The sequence below is a fragment of the Sorghum bicolor genome, chromosome 10 (assembly GCF_000003195.3).
Source record: "Sorghum bicolor cultivar BTx623 chromosome 10, Sorghum_bicolor_NCBIv3, whole genome shotgun sequence".
In the NCBI taxonomy this organism is placed as follows: Eukaryota; Viridiplantae; Streptophyta; class Magnoliopsida; order Poales; family Poaceae; genus Sorghum; species Sorghum bicolor.
Genome location: NC_012879.2, coordinates 57,360,532 through 57,372,169, shown reverse-complemented (window position 1 = coordinate 57,372,169; position 11,638 = coordinate 57,360,532). Strand labels below are relative to the sequence as shown.

The 11,638-nt window shown below is 41.8% G+C and overlaps 1 protein-coding gene across 1 annotated transcript; it reads left to right on the top strand.

Annotated features, from left to right (window-relative positions):
* LOC8061619 (indolin-2-one monooxygenase) lies at window positions 8,992-11,638 on the top strand. Its single transcript, XM_002438814.2, has 2 exons — window positions 8,992-10,011; window positions 10,524-11,638. The coding sequence occupies exons 1-2, from the start codon at window positions 9,043-9,045 to the stop codon at window positions 11,193-11,195; spliced, it is 1,641 nt and encodes a 546-aa protein (XP_002438859.1). The 5' UTR covers window positions 8,992-9,042; the 3' UTR covers window positions 11,196-11,638.

Below are 11,638 nucleotides of genomic sequence, written 5' to 3'. Positions count from 1 at the left end.
GGTTACATATATAGCACGTCTTGACAACAAAAGTGGACAAGTCAAAATCGGCTAATCCGGTTTTGGTCGAGTTCGAGACAAGTTCTTGGAAATGCATAAATTTCGTTGGGCATTCGTCTTTCTAGTGGGATACGACCTCCTTCTCTCTGTACATGCATGTAAGAGGCTGAAGGCCGACAGAGATATCCAATCTACCCTATATTTTTACTCAAACTGTAATATCTTCCAACAAACTCTAATATCTTCCAACCACAACTATGTGCTGTTTTACGCTTGTCACAAACTCACGATGAGATTCACGGATGATCTAGGTGCCTTTGCTGACCTGGGTTTTAAGAGGCATTCACGGAACTTTTATGGCACTCCCTGCTAAAACCAGCTCTGGAAACCAGTTAACCCTGTTTTTATGCTCGGCCTCTTCTAGAACCGGTTAGGCAGGTTTTTGAGAGTTCATCACTAGCTCTCTCGGTTTGTGACTCATTGCGTCAACATATACCTTTTTGTGAAACTACACTATTACAATGGACGGCAAGAAGAAGGGCGCTGCGATGAATCCAGGAATCTGGAGAACATCGTTCATGCCCTCAAAGATTAACCAACTCCTAGAGAATCCTCGCAAGCTGCTGGAGGACAGGCCGGTACGCTGTCGGTCTGAAAGCTGTTCTTTCAAGTTGTTCAAAAATTGATGTAAGCCCCTCTGATCCTCCTCTTATACTTGGTGATTATGCTAAGAGGCTTGCTAATCACAAAAAAGTCATTGAGACCAACATCGAGATACTATGAACAAGTTCTTACCAAGCTTTGTGAAGACAAAGGGAAAGAGAAGTAAAACTCCTTTTATTGTTGTTATTGTGATGGATCTACTAGTGAGAACTTAAAACATAATTTTAGACTCCAAATGATTTAAAATTAAAAGGTCATGAACTACAAAAAGTTGAAGAACTCTTTGAAGTCTAAAACTTTGACAGAAAATTTTCTTCAATCAAACTTGAGTTGAAAAAGTTATGATTTCTGGTGCTACATCTATTTTTAGAGGCAGTATTTTGAGATGCAGTTAAAAATATCACCTGCATCTAGTAATTTTTTTATTGCGACGGTTCATGTTTAGAGCTATCTCTAAAAAATATGGTATTTTTAGAGGCTTCTAGAAACGCCAATTATCTTTGGAAGATGAGGCGCCCCTGAAATTTCCGGTACGGCCGGTGTACTCAGAGTAGAGAAGAAATTAGAAGATTAACCTTGCTGTAGTCCACGCGAATTACATGGCATCTATGCAGTATTCGTGCACTTGGAGACGCACATTAGAGGTTAATCGACAGAATCACCAAATTTTCAGCTTTGTTAAGCGGATGGGAATATGAAAAATTGCAAAATATTGAGACAAATTTTCAGTCCGTTTCCCCTTTCTACAGACATGAAGTCCTTTAATTCAATTTAACAGTGATTGTAGAAAACAACGAGCACGTGCATTGAACGTTATACTGTTTGATCGTCGCTGGTTCCACTCCTTTGGGACCGCATGTAATTTTGATCTTAATTCGTTTCCCCTTTTTGAAAATATGAAGTCCTTTAATTCAATTCAACAGAGACTAGAAAACAACGAGCACGTGTCTTGAATGTTTTAATGTTTCATCATCGCCGGTTCCACTCATTTGGGACCACCTGTAATTTTGATTTTAATCCGTCTCCCCTTTTAACAGATATGAAATCATTTAATCCAACTCAACAGAGATCGTAGAAAACAAAGCATGTGCCTTGAACATTATACTGTTTCGTTGTCGGTTCCAGCCACACTCATTTGGACCGCCTGTAATTTTGACGCCACTGGAAGATTATTCCAACACGTAGCCATCGCGTTCATCTCAGTTTGGCTGCTCGCAATGTAGCCATGCATGACTATGAAGCTGTTCTGAGAACAACCAGACGTACATGTGTGACGAGATGGACATTTGAGTCACATAGACTAGTCCGTTTGGCTAAGAAGAAAGGCACGGGACACTGCAGTCTTCTAGCTAGGAAATTAACCAATGACCAAGTGGAGAAGTTTCCACTTTTTCCAACGCTAGCAATCATATCATGTGCGTGCAATGATGATTTTCCATCCATAATTTTTTTAGAAAAATAAGGAAAAACTCTCTCCAACAGTTTGATATTTCAATTTTCATCTTTTTTAACTTGGTATATCTCCCTGCCTAGCGCGCGGGCTCCGTGCTTGGCATCGATCTTTCTCCTCATGCTTAGCGGGGCTCTTTGTTTCGTTAGCGGGTTTTTGGGTTTTTGGAAACAAAATTTGCCAAAGTGTTAGAAATGAGATCTTTTTTTTTTTCTTCCTATATTATTTTGGGAATTAGCGAACAACAAGATTTGGGAAACGAATTTTACCAAACGTTGAAGATGATCTGCATACATTTATCGGGAAGATCTTCCAAGATTTACTTAGCCTGTTTAGTAGAGCTACAGCTCTTACTAAATAGCTCTAGATCCACAAATCCAGCTAGCTCTACCAACCGTAGATCTGATATCCAAAAAACATTTGGTACATCTCCACGCCCATCTCTATATCACTGGCAATTTGGGTCCACACATTAGAAGAAAAAAAAAACAAAAATCCCATCATCTTCCTCCTATCAATTCCATGCGCTGGAGCCTGGAGGGCCTGAGCGCGTGGCCACGGCCGAACATTGGTACACCGACGCGTGGAGGAGCAACCATGGCGGGGCCAGGCAGCGCGAGTGAGGCTCCGATAGTCGGGGTGGCGCGCCGACAAGGCTTTGGTAGGGCGTGGTGGGGAGGGGCCTCCGCGGGTGGCGAGGGGCTCCGGTGATGGCATGCGGGGAGGGGCGCGACCGGATAGGGGTAGCGCACACTGAGAGGTGGGGCTTCAGCGGGCGAGCGTGGCCTCATCGGCGAGCCACTGCAGGGGGCCACAGCCAGGTGGCAGTGCACAATGAAGAAGACTCGTGACGATGAAGAAGACTCACGACCGGATAAAAAGAAGAAAAAATAGAACGAACTGGTCATTTTCCACTTAGCAATGGTAGTGGTGGGTAATACCCCAACTCCACGAGTAAGGGACAATGTATAATACAATGTCGGATAGTAAGTATTATACAGGACTCTACTATTTAGCAGTCTGGCTCTTGAATATTATTTAACGCGCCTTGTCGTGGACACCAGCCCTACATTAATATTATCTAACGCGCCTTGTCGTGGACACCAGCGCCCTATATTTTTATTCCAGTGAGCCTCCAAATAGTCAGCAGGTAGTAATAAAAGTAGCTTTTTCACTTCCTGTAGCATGCAAGCTGACGTGAAACCACAGTTTTGAAAGAAAATATGCAAGCACCAGAGGTAAAAACTCAAATTGTTTTGTTTTGACACGTCGTACGTGTTGGAGCAAAATTGAGAAGATTTTATTTCAGTGTTCAAATGACTTATAATTTCTCGAACAAAGTGACCTAAGTGTCATGGCGGCAGGCATGTTTTGTGGTCAAAGTTGATGGTCAAATTGTACGTCGCAGGTGTCAAAGATACAATGCGTGAACAGTATATACGTGCATACTAGTAAACAACAACGATGGACACAGTACTGGCTGTACTGAAAAGTGGTTATTCTGAACAAGCAGTGTGTGAACAGTATGCATCTTAGTTTCCTGCATCCTTCCATGCCCCACTTGAACGATGAGAAAAACCACTCAAATGACTTATAATTTCTCCACGCAGAAGTATAACACCAAAAAATGGTAGTTTGCCACTTTGGTGGTGATATTGTATGTTTGGGTGGACTTCTGCCCAAAGACTTCTCTCCAGGAGCTCGAACCGCTTTAGAGAGTCACAATATATGTATGGCACCTCTAAAACAGTTTCGACTCCTTCACCAAATAGCTCTTTCAACTAATCGTTTAGTACGGTTTCTTTCTAAGGAGGTAGAACCAGAGCTAGAGAGGAATCTAATTAAATAGGTTGCCAATGATTATTGCCAGTGCCATGTTATAAAATTGTCTTCTATGTGGTGTCAAACGTAACTGCATCTCATTCAATTCATCAGATATTGTAGAAAACAACGAGCACATGCCTTGAACGTTATACTATTTCGTTATCACTTCCAGCCACTCATTTGTGCGTGTAATTTTGACGCGACTGGAAGATTATTCCAACGTAGCCATCATGTTCATCTCATTAAGATGCAAGGACCTTTGCATGACGCGCGCTGTTCTGAAAAAGAACAACCAGACGTACATATGTGACCAATGGACATGTGAGTCAAATGGAATAGTCCGTTTAAGAAAGGCACAGGACACTCTAAGTCTTCTAAAGCACTAAACAAATATTAATCAATGACCATGTAGAGAAGCTCGCCTTATCGAAAAAAAAAAGTAGAGAAGTTTCGACCTTTTCCAACGCTAGCAACCATATTCATTTGTGCAACGAGGCATTCAACTTAGTAAACAGTTATCTGGACGATCGTCCGACATTTATTTAGCAATCACATCCACGTTTCAATTCATCCCACTTATTCTTCTCTAACTTGTATGGCCATAGGAAATTTAAAAATTTTACTGGTATGAGAAGCATTTTTAGAGGCGGGCATTCTTTTGATTTACCGAGCCAACACAACACTAGAATTGCTAACCACAGCCAGATCGGAACATTGGTTGGCGTCCCTGAGCCAAACGCTAGGTTGGTAGTGATGGTCTTACCCCTGCCACTACCGGATGTGGTAAACCCTCCCACGGTGAATATTATCTTTACTCACGGCCAAATTGTGGGCACACATCAAAGTTTTGCCGTGAGTCAAACTTGACATACGGTAAAAAAAGGTGACGGATGCGGGAGACGCCGGGGGACGGCTTGACAGCAAGGTTTGCCGTGTGTTGCACACGGTAAACCTTTGCCGTGAGCTAGAAAGGGCGCACGGCAAACATTATAAAGAATTTTTTATTTTTCCCCAGAATAGAGGGTTTGCTGTGTGCCTGCATGGTGGCACACGACAAACTTTGGATCTTTGTCGTGAGCCACCATACATGCACACGACAAAGTCTCAATGTTTTTTGCTTTTGTAACCACATGTATCATAGCACAGCTCACATTAGCACACATAGCACACAAATATCACAATATATCACACATTTGCCACAATAACCATGATATACCAAATCTCTCACATACATATAACGTACATGTCACATACATAAGCACATGTTTATCATCAAGTCTAATGATATTTCTAGTTCATCACAAGTCTGAGGAAACCACAAGTTCAACAACACGTCCGACGAAACGACAAATTCCATGAACAAACTACAAGTTCACCAACCGAATCCATCTCGTCTGCCCATAAATCGCCTGGAGGTTGGTACGGATTGACATGGTTGCTGCACCCACCGTCTTGAGGACTTTGCTCATTGGGGGCTTGAGTAGAACCCTGGGAGTGAAGCTGCACAAAGGATGAGACAAACGTGTCGTAAGTGAATTATGAGATTAAATACTTGAAGTTAAAGATATATATAGTGGTTTCAAATGAAAATTTCGGCAACACTTCCCCTGCACGGGGAGGTCCCAAGACCTGCAAGAAAAGCATCGACACGAAGGCCGGCAACCACAGTGGCAGATGGCCGAGATCCACAGCGGCTCGATGGCACGCAACCACAATTACATCTACATCTACAAAGGTAGAGATTGCATGGTTAAGTGAAGTGAAACTCACTAGGCTAGGTCCACTTGGAGCGGGTGGAATGTACAAGGTTGGTGGTAGAGGTGCTCCCATCTAAGCCCCACGAGTTCGCATGTAGAGGGCCATCTCCCTATACTGTGTCTCTAACTCAGCGATCCTGACTTCCTTTTGTGAAAGCCCTCAAAATCCTAGGACCGACACTGTATAGCATTATAGTAACTAAGAGTGAGGCCTGACCTAGGATGTAACTTTTAGTAAAATAGAAAACAACATTTAGAATAAAAGATAGAATAAAGACTATAGTTTGAACTGAACATATGTTTAAGATTAAAAAAACTAAAACTCAAAATGTAGATTCCATTTCATAAAAGTTGCAACAATTGTATATATATAATTATTTTACATCATAAAGAAATAAACAGGTTGGTTAGTTAATATGTAACTAGATAAAGATTATAGCATATATCTAAATGGGTATCTTGTTAGGAAATTAATAGAGACACTGAGTAAAGATAATCTGTTTTTGGAGCATTATATTCCAACGCGCGTTGCATCTTGATCGTTCCTTTCAATCTAACGGCAGGCACGAGGCGGTGTTTGATTCGGGCTATAGTGGGCTGGCTGCACTCACGATATTGGCTTTATTTTTAGGCTGCATGCCGCGGACAATTATATGTATTTTATTCTTTTTTTATGTATAACCACTATATGATTATTAGACACTCTTGTGAAGTAAACACTCGAATCTAATTATATTCATGTACTCAAAATATTTTTTAAATAGAATATACTACATATATGTCTCTTTGTACTAGTTTAAAAAATTTATTAACCGATTTACTATTTTTCTATTGTTTAAATGAATTTCTATGTGTTTTTTGGAAAATCACTGCAACTTGAACTACACGTCCTATGTAACAATGTCCAAAAATTAGAAAAACATATACGTAAGAGGACATGTTATATTTGAGCTTGAATCCTAAAAATCAATGTCAAATGAAGTGGTTTGCTAAACACTACTCCAACTATTATTTTGGTGACTAACGAAAAAAATCAATAATACCATAAAGTGGTCTAATAATTCTAAGAATTGGTATGGGGTCATAATATGGGTATATAAGCTTCTCATAAAAATTTTAAATCATTTGGACAAAGTGAGACTATACACTGTTTACAAATAGATACATCTCTCACATAGTTACATAACTATGAGACTATGTTAGAGATTTGGCCATTTGTGAATAATGTATAGATCCAACTTTGTTAATATGATTTGAAAATTTATGAAAAGATAATACAACCATATTATGATCTTATGCCAAATTTTAGGATTTTCAGAGACCTTTAAGATATTATTATTTTTTTAGTTAGAGTCAAAAAAATATTTATAAACATTTCATTGGGTGTCAACCTCCAAGAAAATTTAATAACCCCCAAGGAAATAATAATTTACTTAACGGTTTAGAATAACACCCAAGGAAATAGGTATTTTTCTTGACGGTTGAGAATAACACTTAAGAAAATAGTAGTTTCCTTGACGGTTTAACATACACTCAAGGAAATTTACACATACACTCAAAAAAATGAGTTATTTTCTTGGAGGTGATTGGAAACCGCCAAGGAAACACCCAAATTCCTTAGCGGATTACATAAACCTCCGAGGAGTATATGTTTCCTCGAGTGTGGAGTAGCGCCGCCAAGGAAAATGTCGTTTCCTTGGCGGTTTGATTTTCGCACCCAAGGAAATTTGGAGCCGCCAAGGCAATTCCAGTTCCGGTAGTGATAATAAGATTTTTGTATGTGCTATAGCACAAGTCGATGACCTATAGTAGAAATATAATATCGGTTCTGTTTTGCATTACTAATAACTCTTTCTTTTTCAGATTTGGATAAACTGGATAATTATTAGGAACATCATGTTTTACACTTGAACTATATCATCTATTTCTACGAGAGAATGCAAGTTGATACCACATAACAGCAAACTAGCTAGCCCTAATAAGAATGATCAGTATCAGTTGGTGGAAACAAAAATATAATCGAATTTCAACTCGTGTGCTTCGGACTCTGGTTCCTATGCGTTAGTACTACTGATCAGAGAAAATGAGAAACATCTAGATTCAAGTTTGAATTGTTGTTTTCTCAAATCACGTGCTTTAGACACCGTATCATTTTAGTACACATAATTCCATAACATAGCTCCATGCGGTGACACACGTATAGGATGTGAGGACATAAAACTCATCTCAAGTACTAGCTCGTTGACTTTAATTAAATAGGGGGTTATTAATATATTGGTAGAATGTTCAACAGTAGACTATGGATGCGCATGCTTCTTTAAGTCATGAACTAATTAATACACAATCTAAACAACCGTTTTATTTGTATGCTCTTAGGGGGTGTTTAGTTCCCCCATACAAAATGAAAAATGTCAACTACTTTGGAGTGATGAATGTAAAATGCCAAAATTTTCAGGTTCATGTTTAGTTTCATCCAAAATGCAGAATTTATTGTACTCATGAAACCTCTTGAGGCTCATTTTGGGGTTTTTTGGCATCTTGAGGCTAAAATCCAAAATAGAGAATAACAATCTTTTTGTCAAAAAATTTGCATATTGTTTAGTTCTATTTTGCAGAATGATGGACCAAAACCCAAAATTTTTTGAGAAAAAATAGGAACTAAACACCCCCTTAATTTAATTGCTAGATATACTTCAGTTATCTGCACGAGAGGCCATCGGCATGTATGCAGGTGTAGTGTGTTTCATGAATAAATACAGCCATGCAGGAGCTAGCATGACTAAAATTTTAGCAGCTTTAGCGGCCATTTGTTAATTGTGTACGAAATTACCTGAAAAATAAGAATTCCATGTGTCTTTGTTTATAAGTTAGCAATATTGAGGAACGACCATGGCCGAAGATGGCCCTAGTAACTAGCTTGAAGACTTTTTTTTTACTGTTTGTTTTGGAACAAACAATATATATGAATAATATAACACACTCAAATTGGTAGAAGCATAAGAGCATACTAGCTAGTATGATTGTCATCGTCTAATCTGATCATAAAGCCTTGTATTACCAGTATGACTGTCATCGTCTAATCTCCGGTCATAGAAGCAAGAAAAAACAGTTTTTACTTGCATTGTGGAATGACCAATTTCCGTATTCAAAATGCATGTGCATCTCTTCCCTCTCCTGTCGTCATTCTCTCTGTCCAATTTGGACAATTATATCCGTATGTAAAATGTTTCTCATACCGCTCACGCATGCATGTTGCATCTATATAAGTATAACAACATCATCACCAAGGACGGACATCTCAGTTGGCACACCTCCAAAAGTTTTGAGCTAGCTCTCGAGTACGTGGCCATGGCTCAAGCAACAGTTATTGGTCATCAGCTCTCCGGTGATTCACCGTCGTTGGTGGTGAAAGCATTGTTCCCATTCCTGGTCCCATTCCTCCTGCTCTTCGTCCTGCTGCGCTACTTCTCTACTGGAGCAACCATTAACAACAATAACCAAAGAAAGAGACCGCCTCCGTCACCTCCGGCCCTGCCACTGATCGGGCACCTTCACCTTGTCCGTGCGCACCCTCATGTCTCTATGCGCAGCCTCGCCGCCCGGCACGGTGGCGAGGACCTCATGCTGCTCCGCCTCGGCACGGTCCCGACGCTTGTGGCGTCGTCCCCGCGCGCCGCACAGGCGGTGCTGCGCACGCACGACCAGTCGCTGGCCTCCAGGCCCAGCTCCATCTTCGGCGACATCCTTGGGTACGGTCCGTCGGACGTCGGGTTGGCGCCCTACGGCAACGCGTGGCGGCAGGCCAAGAAGCTGGTCACCACGCACCTGCTGAGCACCAAGAAGGTGCAGTCCTACCGCGCCGCCCGCGAGGAGGAGGTCGGAGTGGTTATCGACAAGATCCGCAGCGCAGCCATGGCAGACGCGGGTGGCGTGGACTTGACCGAGCTCCTGAGCTTGTTCACGACGGACATGGTGTCCCGCGCCGTGGCGGGGGGGTCGTTCAGGGTGGGCGGCCTGGACAAGATGTTCAAGGAGGTGATGGACGCGAGCATGGCCCTCCTTGGGGGCTTCAGCCTGGAGAACTTCTATCCTGGCCTGGCCAAGGTGGCCGGCGGCGTGCTCATGTGGCCGGGCCGCCGCAGGGCTGAGAAACTCAGGGACCGGTGGGATGAGGTCCTTGATAAGGTGATCGACCAGCACGCGAGCATGGCGGCCGATGGTGCACCAGCACCAGATGAGAGTGATTTTACCGACGTGCTGCTATCCGTGCAAGAGGAGTACGGGCTCACCAGAGACAGCATCAAAGCAATCTTGGCTGTGAGTTCATTACCAACAAGCAAGTTTCATTTCATTTGTTATTACTTCTCAGTCAATTTCATGCATGAACCGTACCGTACCATCTCATCATCCAATTGCTTGATCATATGTATAGCCAATCTAATCGTTCTTATACTTTCATATTATATATACTTTCTTTAGATGGTGAACTTAACGGAAAATAGAAAAACTTCGTTTGACACACGTCAAAATCACTGCACGTCTCACTTCTCTAATAGTCATTTTTAAAGTTGAACAAATTTTATAGAAAATAGCATTGATATTTGCATCTCAAAAATATATTTCATGCGATCGATTAATAATCTACTAGCCAGTACTTATTATGAATTATAGGTTTTTGTATTTTTTTGTTATATATTTAAAACTTTGACTCTTCAAAACGCCAGATGTACACTATTACTTTGGGACAAGGGATCAATACATCTAATTAAAGTTGTAGCACTCCTTAGATCATATATTATTTCTAACCTTCATATGTATATGAACAACAGGATATGTTTGCAGCAGGCGCAGATGCACCATACTTGGTACTAGAATTCGCCATGGCTCAGCTGATGCTGCATCAAGATGTCATGGCAAGGCTACAGGCAGAGGTGAGAAGTATCATGATGCCTACTAATAAGGGCCAACAAGTCATCACAGAAGAGCACCTCACTGGAATGTCGTATTTAAAAGCTGTCATCAAAGAAACGCTCCGTTTGCACCCACCGTCGCCGCTCCTCCTCCCACATCAGTCACTAGAGGAATGCACCGTCGACGGCTACGTGGTTCCTGCTGGTGCCACCGTGTTTGTCAACGCCTGGGCAATCGGCCGTGACCCGAGGTTTTGGGAGGCTGCAGAGGAATTCAAGCCGGAGAGGTTCATCAACAACGGGGCCACAGATGAGCAGGGCGGAGGTGTTGATTTTAGAGGGTTTGACTTTCAGTTTCTGCCATTTGGGTCGGGCCGAAGGATGTGTCCTGGCATGAATTTTGCGCTGGCCAACGTTGAAATCATGCTAGCAAATCTTGTGTGGCATTTTGATTGGGAGATGGCAGGAGCATCGACTGAGATTGACATGACTGAGGTGTTTGGATTAACTGTGCACCGAAAAGAGAAGCTCATTCTCACTCCAAGGTTACAATCTTATGTTGCTCAACCACGTACTGGACTGGAGGGCTAGGTCAACCAGAAGAATAATAATGCATGGTATCTACATGCCTCACATGCATATATATACGACTACATGTTGCTATGTCTGCCTACGTACAATAAAGTGATGGTTTATGTAAAATATGCATGTGCAGACATGTTGTTATTGTTTGTACTTAATCCCAGAAGGTTTGTTTTGGTCCGTGTTGGGACAGCAGCAGCCAGTTGCTCATCACGGCATCATCAAATAGTAGTTGTGTGGTCTACATTGAGCCGGCAGTGATCAGTTGGTCATGACGGGTTCAAACCCTTACGCACACCGGTTGGCTCCCTCCTCCATCTCTACGATGCTCTTGCACCTCTGAGATCCTACTCGAATGGGTGCTAGAAGTATGTTTGTGAGGTGGTTTTGCATTGTACTCAATCCATCCCAAATTGTAAGTCGTTTGACTTTTTTAATATCAAGTTTGACCA